Source organism: Podarcis tiliguerta (genome assembly GCF_965153285.1).
Source record: "Podarcis tiliguerta genome assembly, chromosome: 17".
Classification (NCBI taxonomy): Eukaryota; Metazoa; Chordata; class Lepidosauria; order Squamata; family Lacertidae; genus Podarcis; species Podarcis tiliguerta.
This window is the reverse complement of record NC_139550.1, coordinates 14,877,978-14,893,845: the sequence shown is the minus strand read 5'-3', so window position 1 is coordinate 14,893,845 and position 15,868 is coordinate 14,877,978. Positions and strand designations below refer to the sequence as shown.

Below are 15,868 nucleotides of genomic sequence, written 5' to 3'. Positions count from 1 at the left end.
GAAATGGATTGTAATGGATTGCTTTGAAATCAGTTCAGCACCGGATGGAGAAAAACAATCGCCCCCCGCCCTGTATGTTGACAGAACAAAGGTGGCAACCCTAGTTGCGCGGGGCGGGGGCGGTCTAGAGGACCTTGGGGGATCCCTTCCAACCATTCTACGATTCTCAAAACAAAGGGACAGGAACTGCGCAACCTTGACCCCAGTCTACTCAGAAGTAAGACCTGTTGAGTGCCCTGGGGTAAGCGGGGTTAGAATCCACCAGCAGCATAAGGAGGCAGCCGGTGCTTCCACCAAACAGGGATGCGCGCTGGCGGGCGCGAGAGAGATCCATTTCCCAGGGATCATCCGGGAAGGAGAGAGAGAGAGAGAGAAGAGGGGCGGCTGCCCCGCCGAGCAGCAGCGGACGAGGAGGGAAGCAGGCGCCGCGGCTGCCGCAGGTCCCTCCTCCGCCTATGGCTGCTCTCCTTCTCTCGGCGAGGGGAGGGCGGAGCCTCGGCGCTTAGCCTCTCCGGGGGAAATTGCTGCGAGGAGCCGCGGCCGCCGCTGTTGCTGCTGCTGCTGCAACGTCGAGTCTTTCCGAGGCGCGCGCACGGGTGTTTCCTGCACGGGGCGGGCCGGGGGCGGCTCCGGGCGCGCAAAAGGCGCGGGGCGGAGAAGGCGCGCGGGGCTCTGCCCGTCACGGCCGCTTCCCTCCGCCCCTTTCCCGGCCAGCCCAGGAGCGGAGCGTCCGCGCGGCCTCCGGACGGTCGCTGGCTCGGCGAGGCTTCTCCTCCTCTCGGGCCGGGCTCCGTGGCCCTCGCTGCTCCGCCTCCGCCATGTCCGCAGCCGCGGGCGGCGGCGGCGGGGCGGGCACTCCCAAGGCGCTGCCTTCGTCGGGACCCAAGTCTCTGCGGGAGATGCCGCACCCGCTGGCCGCCTCCAGCAGCGAGGAGGCGGGCGCCGAGCTGACGCCCAGCCCGGACTTGCAGCTGCCGCGCAGCATCGCCGACAAGGTAGCGGTCGCCGGTGGGGCCTGCGCGGGGCGAGGGCGAGGGCTGGGCTCGGTTCTTCTCCTGGCTTCCGGGCGTGCGTGGTCGATCTGGGTCGTGTGAATGCGTTTCTTTGCCGTGCCTGGACAGCTGGGTCGCTCAGGGCTGCAAGAGAGTAAGCTGCAGTGTAGGAAACGTGCAAAAAGCAAGGGGGCATGTGTGCAAGAGGGACTTCAGCGTGGGAGCCAACTCCTTAGGACTGAGGACCCTTCTCCCCCCCCCCCAAATATTTGAGCTCCCCCCCCCCCCGAAGTTGATGGGCATTGCCATTCAAATGATGTCCATGCACCACGTCATGTGATCAATGGTGTAAGGCGGGGCTTACCTGAGTCCCCTCAATATTTTATTCAAGTTGGCACCCCTGGACTTCAGCCTTCCACCAGCATCTTGCCCCCTTCGCTAAGTTGGTGAAATGTTGGGAATCTTTTTATATAAAAAAAAGTCCTCTTCCAATCTTTTTTTGCCTGTTGTCCTCTCCTTTTGTGTTTGTGTGTAAGCAACCCATCTGAGTATATTTTGGCTCCGACACAGCCAAGGCAAGAATGGGAAAACAACAAAGCAACTTCTGTTTTGGGCTCGTAATAAGGACACAGTAATTTGTGATGGTGTGTTGACTCATCCGTGTTGAAAGTGTGTGGAGGACACTTGTGCGGAGGTTGGTTTTGCAGTGCTGTCACAAATGCAGGCTGTGTTGCAAGCGTGGGGCGCAGTGAAGCAATCCCTGGCTCTGTGCCAGGCTCTTTTCCTATCTGCCAGTTTGGTGTGTATTGGTTTGTACACCTGACCTTGATGACCCGAATGGGTTGGCTTCCTTTTCTGGAGTTGCCTCCGTTCCACCTTTAAGACAAGTCCTCCCTGGGGGAGTCGGCAGTATATTTAAGAACAACCCAACACTACTGCCAGTTAGGTTTGCCCACCAGAAGCCATTACCTGTTGGGAAAGGTTCTCAGAAACTGCATCGCTTACCTCTTCGATTCCCAACTTAGGATATTTGAAGAAGTGCAGAGATGATCAAGGCCTGTATTTGCTGGCACTTTGGGATATTCTTAGCTGACTTTAAATGGCATGTGAATGTCTTGGAAGTTGGTTCTCGGAGCCCCAAATGGTAGATTGACTTGGTACAGATGCCCAGGCATTAAGCAAGTTCCTGTCCTCATTTTAGGCATAGGTGTCTTCTTGGATGTACGTATAGTGAATACTCAAGACCATGGGTAGACAAACTAAGGCCCAAGGGCTGGATCGGCCCAATCGCCTTCTAAATCCAGCCCACGGACTGTCTGGGAATCAGCGTGTTTTCACATGAGTAGAATGTGTCCTTTTATTTAAAATGCATCTCTGGGTTATTTGTGGGGTCTGCCTGGTGTTTTTACATGAGTAGATGTGTGCTTTTATTTAGAATGCATCTCTGGGTTATTTGTGGGGCATAGGAATTCGCTCACCCCCCCAAAAAAATATATACAGTGGTACCTCGGGTTACATACGCTTCAGGTTACATACGCTTCAGGTTACAGACTCCGTTAACCCAGAAATATTGCTTCAGGTTAATAATATTATTATTATATAATATATAATATAATAATATATTCAGGTTAAGAACTTTGCTTCAGGATGAGAACAGAAATCGTGCTCTGGCGGCGCGGCAGCAGCAGGAGGCCCCATTAGCTAAAGTGGTGCTTCAGGTTAAGAACAGTTTCAGGTTAAGTACGGATCTCCGGAACGAATTAAGTACTTAACCTGAGATACCACTGTAGTCCGGCCCCCCACAAGGTGTGAGGGACAGTGGACCGGCCCCCTGCTGAAAAAGTTTGCTGACCTCTGCTCAAGATACTATAGTCTGAGGCTCTGACAACATCTTATATCTGGCATGAGAGAAGATTCTGCTCCAGTTAAGCATAGCTTGAGCTGTGTAAAACTGTATAACTTGAGCTGCAAAATATTGGTGCCTTAAGCAACCAGAGGCATAGCAGTGGTCTGAATTTATTTATTTATTTACAAGTTTATTTACAAGCTTTTTGAGCAACCCCCTCTACAGAGCAGCTTACAAATTCCTGGAAGTAAGTCAAGAGCATTGGCCTTGCTCCCTTTCCAAAAGCCACTGCACTTTTCCTCCCCTGTGTTCTGAGTACCTCACTTCAGCTGGGGCTTCCTATGCTGCTCCTGAGATTCGTAGGGCAGAAGGCAGGGGAAGAGGGACTGTATATGAAGCTGGAGCTGGTGACATGCAGAGCCACCACTGGACGTGTTGCAAGTAAGAAGGCAGGCAGGTTCTTTTGCTCCTGTGCACCAGTCTCCAGTGCTTGCTTCCTTCCTGAGTACCACAGTTGGTTGCTGCGTTGTGACCTGAAAAGAGATAAGTGCAAGCAGCCTAGCTTCATAGCTTTTCCCCCCAGGTGTTGCTATCAAGAGAGGCCATGTGTTTGCAGGCTGCACAGGAAAGTCTGTGGCTTGCCTTGAGAAATCTGGCAGGTGCAACCGTTCAACAAATGTATTGGTTTTGAGGTTTTGGTTTCTCAGGACGCGTCGGAAGGGACTCCGCAAAATACGCTAGAGGAGAGCCACCTTAACTTGTGTGTGTTCCACGCACCAACCCAAAACTCTGCAGATCTGTTTTGGTTTTAACAGCTGCACACGGGGGCAGTGTAGTAATTAACCACCTTGAGAGCTTTACACAAGCGGCAGTTCCGCATGGTACAACATCATGTAATTGGCTTCCCATGAGGTATCAATCTTGTACCAGGTGTGTGAACAAACAATAGGCCTCCGTTCCTTATACCTGGGCTACATGATGATGGAAGGATTGAGTTACCCTAGGCTGCATTGCTTTGTTGACAGCAAGCCAGTGGATTTCAAGCCGCCTACTTTCAGGAACCCATTTCATCCTTGCCTTCCAAAGGACTCTTGTGGGACAGCTCTGGTCAGGATCCCTGCTTGTTCCTTTTTGGTCATGAAGGGTCAATTTAAGTTCCACAGCCTGCTTTTTCTTAGTGGTGTGGGAGCTGCTGCTGCTGCCGCTGCTGCAGCATGAATTGCTCCATCTGTGCCTCTCAGATAATGTTGGAAGTGCTGCATCAGATAAGTTGCTGATGTGCAAGGTGAGAATTGGCCATGGGTGGGCAAACTAAGGCCCAGGGGCCAGATCCGGCCCAATCGCCTTCTAAATCAGTATGTTTTTACATGAGTAGAATGTGCCCTTTTATTTAAAATGCATCTCTGGGTTATTTGTGGGGCCTGCCTGGTGTTTTTACATGAGTGGAATGTGTGCTTTTATTTAAAATGCATCTCTGGGTTATTTGTGGGGCATAGGAATTTGTTCATATTTTTTTTTCAAAATATAGTCCAGCCCCCACAAGGTCTGAGGGACAGTGGACCAGCCCCCTGTTGAAAAAGTTTGCTGACCCCCAGTATTGGCCTTTTCCTGATCTGGAGCTTTCAGCTTTAACCGGCACAGGAAGGTTGCACCGGCAGTGTTCAAAATTAGCCAGATGCCAGGCACGTTTTGCACCTGGCTCTTGGCCACTTGCAACCAAGTGAAGATTCCTGGGTGCCAGGATGGCACCTGATATCTCAACCATCTGGAGGTACATTCTTGGCCATCATCGGATCTGGGTAGTTTTCACACGCTAATACTCTATCCTGTAGAATTCTATCAGTTATATTTTATCTGCACAATTCAGAATGGATTTCTGGAACCAAAATGCTATTTCTGTGCAGCCTGAGCAGGAGCAGTCAACATTAAGAAAAAGAGGTCGGAAGAGGCCAATATATAATGTGGACTGTCCCTGGACCAAGTGACTTTTCTTCTTTTAAGTTCTCAAAGTTCTCAGCCTAGCTCTGAACTAGCCAGATGTTTAACTGAGAATCAATCACAGTCAGTCCATCATTTTAAAAATAAGACTTTAGAGCTGTCTTGCCCCAAAATGGCAACAAGACATTCCGTTTTGGTGACTGCAACCTTGGTTTAAGGAGCCATTTGGCACCTAGATTGTATATCTGAGTTCTTGACACTTTACTAGCCCCAGATTTATTGGGTCACTGCTGTACCTTGTGATGAGACAAGGGACAACAGGCAATTGAACTGAGCGAGAGGTTTGGGGTCAAACCTGGCCAGAAGCTCCATAGCCCACTCCCCATGGAGAGGTTATTTAGGGAAATATACTTTGCATGTCTTTAGCAGCCATTAACTGCTGCATTAACCAGAGCTGAACCTTGATATCAAAATAGATCTTTATAAAGGCTCCAACTGTGGCTTGAAGTAAACCCTGCTCTCCCCCTATCTTGAAGACACACTGACATCTTGACTGTGTTTGACAACAATTTAGCAGTTTTTGCAAGCATGCTTAATATAGAGAGACAGCAGCTATCCAGTTAGGCCTGCATGTAAAAAGGTCTGTTCAAGCCCTCTTCCCGGGATTTGGACCTGAATGCTGTGCCTCTCTTTCTTGAAATATGTGGACTGCGGAAGCTTCATTGAGATCTGTTGTTATAGCCCATACCTGCTGAGAAGCAGAGTTGGGTAGGGGTTTTTTGTTTGGTCTTCACAATGCATTTTGGAACATGGCACCTTCATTGTTTAGAGGTTGGCATTAGAAGAATCCTTGTGTAGCAGCCAAGCAACATTCATGTGCTGCCACCCAGTTTCTCTACACTTGGTTGGTATGTGACTGTGAGTGTTCCTTGAAGGCATCGGTCCTAGATAATCAGCACCAGCTTCGTACTGCTGGGAATCTGGGAGGTGGAAGCTTGATGTTGACCTTGTCTCAGATCTTGTTACCATAAATATGCTTTAGCCTAAAGAGCATATCATGTATAGCAGGGATGGGGAACCTCTTCCAGCCAGGGAGATGAATTCTTTCATGCCCAAGAGGCAAGAAGTGGGTGGAGCAATGGACATAACTCTTATTTTTCTACAGCAGGCTACATTTCAGCCGCTGGGAACTGGGTACATTGACCTTATTATGTCTGCACTTTATCAGCTGTTCTGCCTCCAAGGCCCCATTTAAAGGACTGGTAATAATAATAATAATAATAATAATAATAATAATACTTTATTATTTATGCCCCACCCATCTGGCTGAGTTTCCCAAGCCAGTCTGGGCAGCTCCCAATCAAGTGTTAAAAACAATACAGCATTAAATATTAAAAACTTCCCTAAACAGGGCTGCCTTCAGATGTCTTTTAAAGATAAGATAGCTGCTTATTTCCTTCACATCTGAAGGGAGGGCGTTCCACAGGGCGGGCGCCACTACCGAGAAGGCCCTCTGTCTGGTTCCCTGTAACCTCACTTCTTGCAATGAGGGAACTGCCAGAAGGCCCTTGGAGCTGGACCTCAGTGTCTGAGCAGAACGATGGGGGGTGGAGATGCTCCTTCAGGTATACAGGACTGAGGCCGTTTAGTGCTTTAAAGGTCAGCACCAACACTTTGAATTGTGCTCAGAAATGTACTGGGAGCCAATGCAGATCTCTCAGGACCAGTGTTATGTGGTCCTGGCAGCCACTCCCAGTCACCAAATATTTCCAAGCCCCAAATGTTTGAAACTAGGTTACCTGAAAGTCTGCTGCCTTCCCTGTGTACCTATCTGAACCTTAAGGTCCTCTTTAGTGGCCCTACTCAGAGTCCTCCAAGTTAATAAAGAGAGGTGGGTGAACCTCCAAGGACAGAGCCTTTTGGGTAGTGGCATCTCAGTTATGCAACAGGCTTTTCAGAAAGCTTTGCCTGGATGGTGGTTTGGTGCCAGGTTTTTTTTTGTTTGTTGTTGTTGTTCACCTAGCCGTTTTAAATAAGCTCTGTATTCTGACCCTGTTTTTCTTTTTTAAAATCTGTTTGTAACTTTTGTAACCTGTGATGGGGTTTGCATATATGTATTTTCTTTAACTGTTTGACATTTTGGTGTCTTTTACTTGTTTATTATAATTCACCCAGGGAACTTTATGTTATGAGGCTGCATAGAAAGATGTAAAATGGCACATGACTGTAGTGGCTGGTGGGAGTCCTGACGATTCACCCCTGTTGTTTCTGTCTTGGAAACTGCAAATAATATTCATGGGACAATGAAGTTGCCATTATTAGGCTAGGGTTATCTCTAAGTGTGTTAAAAGTGTAGTCCCCCCCCCCCAAGAGACCTCCTAATAGTCATGACGACCTACAAAACAAAGGTGTCTGGCTTGAAGGAACCCTCAGCCAACCATTTGCTAACTTCTGGGAAAGTCTCTGTCCTGTGGAAACTGGTAGGGAGCAGCAATTTGTTCTGGAGCAACTTGGTGTGTACAAGGGATACGTATACAACAGCACTGAGATACCTGCCATCTCTTGCACATGTCAAGTGTACAGTATGTGTACATATGCTCCCATCTTTTCCATGGCTGATTTTGAAACAAGTAGTTCGTTTCAGTCGGTGTAGCACAGCGGCATTTAGCAACTCATGCATGAACTGGGAGGTCCCCAGTTCAAATGCATTTCCATCAAACTTGCAAGCTATTCTTCAGCAAGCTGTTCTGTTGGCCTCCACCTGTAATAAGGGCAAAAATACTGGTGCACCTTACTGAATTGTTCCAAGGAGCCATGAGACCGTGTCTGTGAAATGCTCTGAAGTATCTAATGCAGCCGTTTCCAGACTTCAGTGTCTGTATGTTTGCACCACTTGAATTTTGCTGGGAGCCTTGGCGCATCTCTTAATTAGCTTCTTTCTCCAGTGGCGGCATCATCATCAAAACCAGCACAGCATTAGGAAAGTCTTGTACCCCCTAGGACAGAGTGCTGAGAAGGGCTCTCTGAAATGGTGTATAGTAGAGGAAAAAATTGTAGACAGCGCCAGCATAATGTGAAAAATCACAAGCCCTCGGTCCTTTGCTAGCCACTCTGTCGGATAAAATTGAACCTTGTCAAAATGGCCTTGAATTTCCATTGGCAAAAAGGATTAAGTGCAGGGCAAAATACTGAAACAAATTATCTGCAGCTTTTCTACAGACCACCCACGTGAGAGCTCAATTCCATGAGCTGCTTGTTTGAAACCTCTGATCGAAGGCAGTCTGCAAATGCTGAGTTGTACTGGCCTTTCTTGCATGTCTACTCTTATTCATGCGAAAGGGAAGCAAGATTGCACTATCGTGCTAAACAGGCAGCAGTGGGGTTTGCAGAGTGCAGAATGTCTGGGCGCAGCCAGGACCACAGCACCCACTTCCTCTCCATACACTTAGTATAAGCATGAAGGCATGAAGGCAACTTGCGAAATGGGCTTGTGTCTTGTGGTGAGCTGCCACTCACAGCCCTAGTATCTGGCTTACCAGGCGACTTTCTGTAGCTAACCACGTACCCATAAGAACCTGCAGCAACTGCAAGGCATGATGATGAATGGCAACATCTTTAGGGTTTTTTATTTCATCCTTTGCTTTCTAAGTATACATTCCCTGGCAAAAAACAACAACACACAAAACACCGCATGTAACCTTTCTGGTGAAGGTGTTTGTGGGAGTTTAATATCCCTGGACTTGCATGTCAGCAGTATGTTGTTTATTGAAGAGTTTAGATCTATAGTGGTACCTCAGGTTAAGTACTTAATTTGTTCCGGAGGTCCATTCTTAACCTGAAACTGTTCTTAACCTGAAGCACCACTTTAGCTAATGGGGCCTCCTGCTGCCGCCGCGCCGCTGGAGCCCAATTTCTGTTCTTATCCTGAAGCCAAGTTCTTAACCTGAAGCACTATTTCTGTGTTAGCGGAGTGTGTAACCTGAAGAGTATGTAACCCAAGGTACCACTGTACTTTTGTAATGTCATGAGGCCTTGTATTTATGTGCTGGCCTGGTAGTCATAGGCTAGGTGTAGGTGAAGGGGATGATGGAGGAGGAGGAGAAGTGGAACAATCTCTCTTCCTCTTCTGCACCCAGCATAGACACTGGGCTGTAACAGGCAGGAAGGCCCAGCCCTGAACATCCAGTGTAGAAAGGGTTTCATCCCTCCATGCAGCAGGCTAGTGATTTGGGGGATGTGGGGAAGAAGTATTAGAAACTAGGATAGAAAAGCTATTTGCCACATGGCTCCTGAGACCTTGGTTATGGGCACAGAAACAGAAAGTCTAGTTGCCATTTTGTCATTTTACAGGTGTGACTTATGCAGTGGCATGGGAAGCAATGCAGCAACCCTACTTGGGAGTCAGGTAGAGAGGCATTTCTCCTCCTGCACCCTCAGCATCAGCAGCAGCAATTTTTATTCTTGAGTCTCAGTCGCCATACATGACAAGAAGGCTTCTCAAAGTGTTCACGTTCTGGCAATCCCCAGTCGCAAAATGCACCTGGCGCCTGGCTAATTTCCAACACTGGAGCAGTTGAATACAGTTTGGGCTTATTTACAAGTCTATCCTAAACAATATAAAATTAATGCCCTTCTTTTACACAGGTATTAAGATGTCCACAGACTTGACAGCCACTTAAATATTGCGATTGCTGTATTTCTAATCAAATGCACAAAATAGCTGCACATTTAGCTGAATAAGCACTCTGGCTAATTCTCCCACTCACTTTTATACAGGCTATCAGTTGTTACTAATGATAACAATATATCATCTAGTAGCAGTCAGTTTCCCTTGGAATGCCAGGTGGCCAATGAGAGGGCAAGTACTGCTGTGCTCAAGTCTTGCTTATGGGTTTTCCAGTGCGTATATGGTTGACCACTATTAAAATAGAATGCTGGACTAGATGGGTCTATGGTCTGATTCAGCAGGGCTGTTACATTCTTGCAGGCTAGAATTTTACATGTGAAATTAAAATACTACCTACTCCTTCAGATTTCTTTTGTGTAGTGGGCATTTTGACAGTTGATGATCCAATAGCTATTGCATCAACTTCCAAGGCTCCATACGGTTGTCTGTGATGTGAGAATAGGAGCCAGATACAAAGCAGCGACTGGCTTGTGTGTTAGGCAAAGTGATAATTCATGTGCTGTCAAGGTTGGCTGCTTAGCTTTTATCAGGTTGAATTACTTCCCTGTCCCTTTAAAACGTTACAGTAGCTTCCTCCATATTGATATTGGCTAAAGAGGATAAAGTTGATTAACTGCAGATTGTTCTTGGGTGCATTCCAGTGGAAGACCTATAATTTTAAAAGCCGTAGGGATATCTTAAGGGTTTTCCCCTGACTTGTGGAATAAAAGCATTGAAGTGGGCCCGTTAGAAGAAAATGGATCTTTTTATGTAAGTGCAGTGGCACTACATAATTTCATTTTTTTTTCAATATTTCAAAACTTGAGGCTACTTTTGAAGAATGGTCTTCTGAGATGCTTCAGAATGGTGGTTGTGTGCATCATAGTCATTACACTGGTTTAGATGAACACCCTAACTGGTCTTGTCCGCTTCAGCCCTGGTGTTAAAGCAGGCTTCCTCAACCTCCAACCTTCCTCCTTCCAGATGTTTTTGGCCTACCACTCTCATGATCCCTAGCTAGCAGGACCAGCGGTCAGAGATGATGGGAATTGTAGTCTCAAAACATCTGGAGGGCCGAGGTTGAGGAAGCATACGTTAAAGAATTATGAAGAACTTTTGGCTTCCCAAATAGGAGTAAGCTTGAATCTCCACGAGTCTCCATTTTATTGCAGTGCAGTGGATGATATTGGGATGTGGCTTGATTTCAGGCTTCAAAACTGTTCCCGTTCCATATGGTAATGGATTTATATATTGGGTGGATTATTTCCCATTTTGGCACCAGGAGCCCTGCTTGGATGGTGGAGAGACAAGCATAGAGAGTACTCACATCATCTGAACTAGTTGTGATCTGTAAACTCTTGTTGCATCATGAGATTCAGCCGTAGAGGCATAATTCTACAGAAGCCACCAGTCTGCAGAGGTGATTTATGAATCTGGGCTGAACATGAACCTCATGAAGCTTTATGAACGAGTGATGATATTTTAGCCTAACTTAATCTTGCAGATATGTTGGAATACATTAAGAACCATGTGGCGCATGTTTTCTCCTTAAACTTCTAGGGATATTATGATTGGCAAGTGAAATCTGCTCATCAATTTAATTCACTGCCATACCAATTTTTTTTTAATGACCATTGCCTGTCACAGCTTGTCTCACTTTAACCAAATGGCACATGAATTCCCTTCCCTTCCCACTACTTGGATTTGGGAGACCATTAGTCCATCATGGGAGAGAAAGATGTGAGGTGCTTTCACTGGACATTTTTAAGTGCAAATTGTTGTGTAATAGGCTTAGGAAAATCTTGATGGAGCTTAAATTATGTCGTGGAACCGCTTGGCACATTCTTCTGCTTCACTTCATTCATAATGTTTCAATAAAGTCATGCTGGTTTTTACATCCTGTTCCTTAAATAATTCGCTTAGACGTTTCATTGCTTGCAGCGGAGCTTGATTTATAATTGTGTTATTAGAGTTAACAGTTTTCACCCATAACAACGGAATTCAGAATCACCTGGTAGAAATGACTGATAAGGGAAGCCAGGACAGAAATGTCTTCACAGACACAAAATCAACTTACAAAATTCACTGTCCCAAGATAAGGTAAAGGTAAAGGACCCCTGGATGGTTAAGTCCAGTCAAAGGCGGCTTTGGGGTTGAGGCGCTCATCTCGCTTTCAGGTCGAGGGAGCCGGTGTTTGTCCACAGGCAGCTTTCAGGGTCATGTGAACACCATGATGGAAAACCAGAGTGTACGGAAATGCCTTTTACCTTCCCACCACAGCGGTACCTATTTATCTACTAGCACTGGTGTACTTTTGAACTGCTAGGTTGGCAGGAGCTGGGATCGAGCAATGGGAGCTCACCCCATTGTGTCCCAAGATAACAATGATACTGACTGTGAAATTGTACAGGTTTTTTTTAAAAGTAGACTAATTCATGACATGGAGCCTATTTGCTCAGAGGTAGTTCACATCTTAAGCTCAAATGCTGAGGACAAACGGGGAAGGTTGCTGCTTTTTTAATCTGGGAGCTTTCCGGGGAAAATCTACATAATAAGAATAACTTTACTTAAGCCTATTGCAGTCTTACTGTTCTTGGGGGCAAAATAAACTAACACTCTTAGTAGAGATATCTCGTGCTTGAAAGGGATTTCCCAAGATGGTGCACATATTCAGATTTCCAGAGGCTAACTGCTGATGTCACCCATTGGGCGAAACAGTCCATTGGAACTTTCCCTCCTCCATGGTAGACTCATAGAGTTGGAAGGGACCAATGCAGGAATCTTTCATCCAACATGGCGCTCGATCCCACAATCCTGAGATTAAGAGTCTCATGCCCTATTGACTGAGCCAACTTAGGAAGAGGAGTGGCTTCTCATTTCCTGTTGCACTTTTTTTAAAGAAGATGGCAGGGAGGTACTGCTAGTGTTTTATGCACAACCCCCTGCTGAGGTCCAGCACCGAGGGCCTTTTGGCGGTTCCCTCATTGCGAGATGTGAGGTTACAGGGAAACAGGCAGAGGGCCTTCTCAGTAGTGGCGCCTGCCCTGTGGAATGCCCTCCCATCAGATGTCAAGGAAATAAACAACCACAGTCATACCTCGGGTTACAGACACTTCTGGTTGCGTGTTTTCGGGATACGGACGCGCCAAAACATGGAAGTACTGGAACGGGTTACTTCTGGTTTTTGGCGCATTTGCAGAAGCACTAAATTGCGCTTTGCTCATGAGCAGAAGCGCCGAATCACAACCCGCGCATGCGCAGATGTGGTGCTGCGGGTTGCGAACGTGCCTCCCACACAGATCATGTTCGCAACCTGAGCATCCACTGTATCTGACTTTTAGAAGACATCTGAAGGCAGTCCTGTTTCGGGAAGTTTTTAATGTCTGATATTTTATTGCATTATCATTATCATTAATTCTGTTGGGAACCGTCTAGAGTGGCTGAGGAAACCCAGCCAGATGGATGGGGTATAAACAATAAATTATTATTATTTATTTTGGGCTCCTCAATGCTGGGGAGCAGCAGGCAGATGGATGGATGGCAGTCCTGCCTGAGGAGGAATCCAACTGATAAAATAATATCTGTCACCCAGGCCATTATTTAAAAGTAGCAGCTATCAACACAAGGTTTAAGGGTAGAATAGAAATGGGTGCAGTGAAGAGAATCTCGCACATTTGTGACTGATGTTCTTCTTTGCCACTTAAATCCAAAGCAATGCGCCAGGTGGCATGATGGCAGCCTCTGCCTGGTATTTAATGAGTGTCAAGTCTGCCTGTGTCGTTGAAGGATTGTATGTGATGGATGCAAACGTTTTAACACTGCGGCAGAATCCTCTTTCTATTAATAAAAGGATTTCAGGGTAACACTGCAATCCCTCCCCCCCCCATGCTTGTTTTGGAGAAATGGGCTTTTTCTTCTTCTTCTCAGCTGCTAACCTCTGGGATAACTTACGTAATGTTGCCAGCCGAGGGCTGACAAATCCTACACATGAGCCAGAAAAGGCAGGGATGGTAGTACTCGAATAAGGGAGCATATGAGCTATATGTGATGTAAAAAGGGTTATTCAAACTTGCAGTTAATATAGGAGCTGAGGAAAGAAGCTGAACATCAGTTCTGTAGTTTGTGGTACCAAATTATTTTCGATGCATGCAGCACCGAGGCAAGGCAACAATTTGTGATCTTTTGGAACTGTTTATGTTGCTATATTTCAAACATTGAAAATCCGGACAGAAAAGTTGTTGAGCTTATTTTGGCAAAGCTCTTGAGCAGAAGCCAGCAAGCTTTTTCAGCAGGGGCCCGGGACCTTGTGGGGGGCCGCACTATATTTTAATTTTTTTTAAAAAATGAATGAATTCCTATGCCCCACAAATAATGTGTCTCCGGACAGCGCTGGCCCCTGGCCTCTTAAATGAGATGGGTGCACAACCCTAGAGTCGGACACGACTGGCCCGTATGGGCAGGGGGGTACCTAGGCTCTGTGGTTTAACCCACAGTGCCACCTGCGTCCCTAAAGTGGTATAGGAGTTCTTTAAATGTAGGGCTTTTTCTCAGCCGGAACTGAGTTCCGGCACCACTCAGTTGGGTGCCATTGCCATTATAAGAGAACAAGGGAGTTGTTCATTGTGAGTTCTGGCACCTCTTTTTCTAGAAAAATAGCACTGTTTAAATGCATGATGTTGATGTGACCACAGTGAGAAATTGGGGTAAGTTTTGTTGTTTAAAACTTAATAGAAGATGCTCTCTTATGAAACAGTTATTTCTGTGCTTGGAGTTATGTTAAAAACATTGCACTTGGCATATGACAAATAGCCTTTCCGCTCCTTCTGAACTTGCAGTCTTGCCTTCTGGGGCTTATAGGTAGCTAGAGAGTTTGAAGTAGAGGATTTCTCATCCTATTGGTTACCTCCCACTTCTACTCTTCCATAATGGTTGTGAGGAAGGAAGGAAGATTAGCTGCTAAGAGACACAGAGTGCACATTGGGGCTAAGCAGATGCAAAAAATCCAGCTGGCATTTCTTCTTCAAATGTCTCGAATAGGGAGAGTTGTATGCTTTTTCAGCTGCCAAATAAAAAAAGACAATTGTGTAACTAAGTTGGGATATTCTAATAAACTCAGAAAAAATCCAGGGCCTGTGCTGGGATATATATATATATATATATATATATATATATATATATATATACACACACACACACACACACACACACACACGCACTTCTCAAAAGAAAGTTTTGGGAGGATTTTCTAGATTAGCAGAGGCACTCAACATTCCAAAGGCCCAGATAAGGATTCTGAAATGCAAGCAGAAGCTGGCACAAAATGTTGCAGTGTGGAGCGTTCCTAGAATCATAGAGTTGGAAGGGCCCAGAAGGGTCATCTAGAGCAGTGTTTCCCAACCTTGGATCTTCAGCTGTTTTTGGACTACAACTCCCATCATCCCTAGCTAGCAAGATCAGTGGTCAGGAAGGCTGGGAATTGTAGTAAGAAAACAGCTGGAGACCCAGGGTTGGTAAACAATGATCTAGAGCAGGCATGGCCCAACTTGGCCCTCCAGATGATTTGGGACTATAACTCACATCATACCTAGCTAACAGGACCAGTGGTCAGGGATGATGGGAATTGTAGTCCCAAAAATATCTGGAGAGCCAAGTTTGGCCATGCCTGATCTACAGAAAAAGCCTCCTAGAGGAAAAATCTCTTCAAAAGCTTAGTTTCGTCAGAATCAAGTATACACTTCCAGAGTTAATGTGAAATACATTACTTCTGATAAATGAGACTGCTAGAGGGCCGTGGAAATTTGTGTCCTGGACTTTTTAGATTCGTCTACCCATGTACTAAGGGACGCGGGTGGCGCTGTGGTCTAAACCACTGAGCCTCTTGGTCTTGCTGATCAGGAGGTCGGCGGTTCGAATCCCCGCGATGGGGTGAGCTCCTGTTGCTCGGTCCCAGCTCCTTCCAACCTAGCAGTTTGAAAGCTTGTCAAGTGCAAGTAGATAAATAGGTACCGCTCCGGCGGGAAGGTAAATGGCATTTCCGTGTGCTGCTCTGGTTTCGCCAGAAGCGGCTTAGTCATGCTGGCCACATGACCCGTCAAAACTGTCTGAGGACAAAAGCCGGCTCTCTTGGCCTGTAAAGCGAGATGAGTGCCGCTTGTTTACTCTTAAGAATTAATAGCACATGTATACAACACAGCAGCACATCTGCATCATTCATAAATTCTCAGATGAGCTGGCATTTATAGAAGAGAAATACAGGGAAATAAAAGTCAGAAAAGACCAGTTGAACTCCTTCCCATTCCTGTTGCCACAACACTCCATGTTCTGATAACAAATACTTTCATGCATCTCTATCTTGTCTCGTTTTCTGTAAACAACTTGTGTTTTTTTAGATAATTCTATCTTTTGTAAGAGCCAGGAGAAAATTGT

The 15,868-nt window shown here is 46.3% G+C and overlaps 1 protein-coding gene across 2 annotated transcripts in view; it reads left to right on the top strand.

Moving 5' to 3' along the window:
- Positions 1–373: 373 nt before the first annotated feature.
- SNX30 (sorting nexin family member 30) overlaps positions 374–15,868 on the top strand; it is a 36,996-nt gene continuing 21,501 nt past the window's right edge. For both annotated transcript variants that reach the window (XR_014506321.1, XM_083420265.1), the window contains exon 1: positions 374–995. Coding sequence is in view for 1 of the 2 variants with exons in the window: in XM_083420265.1 (XP_083276391.1) it covers positions 819–995 (177 nt within the window). In the remaining variant the exon portion in view is untranslated. The remainder of the gene's footprint in view (positions 996–15,868) is intronic.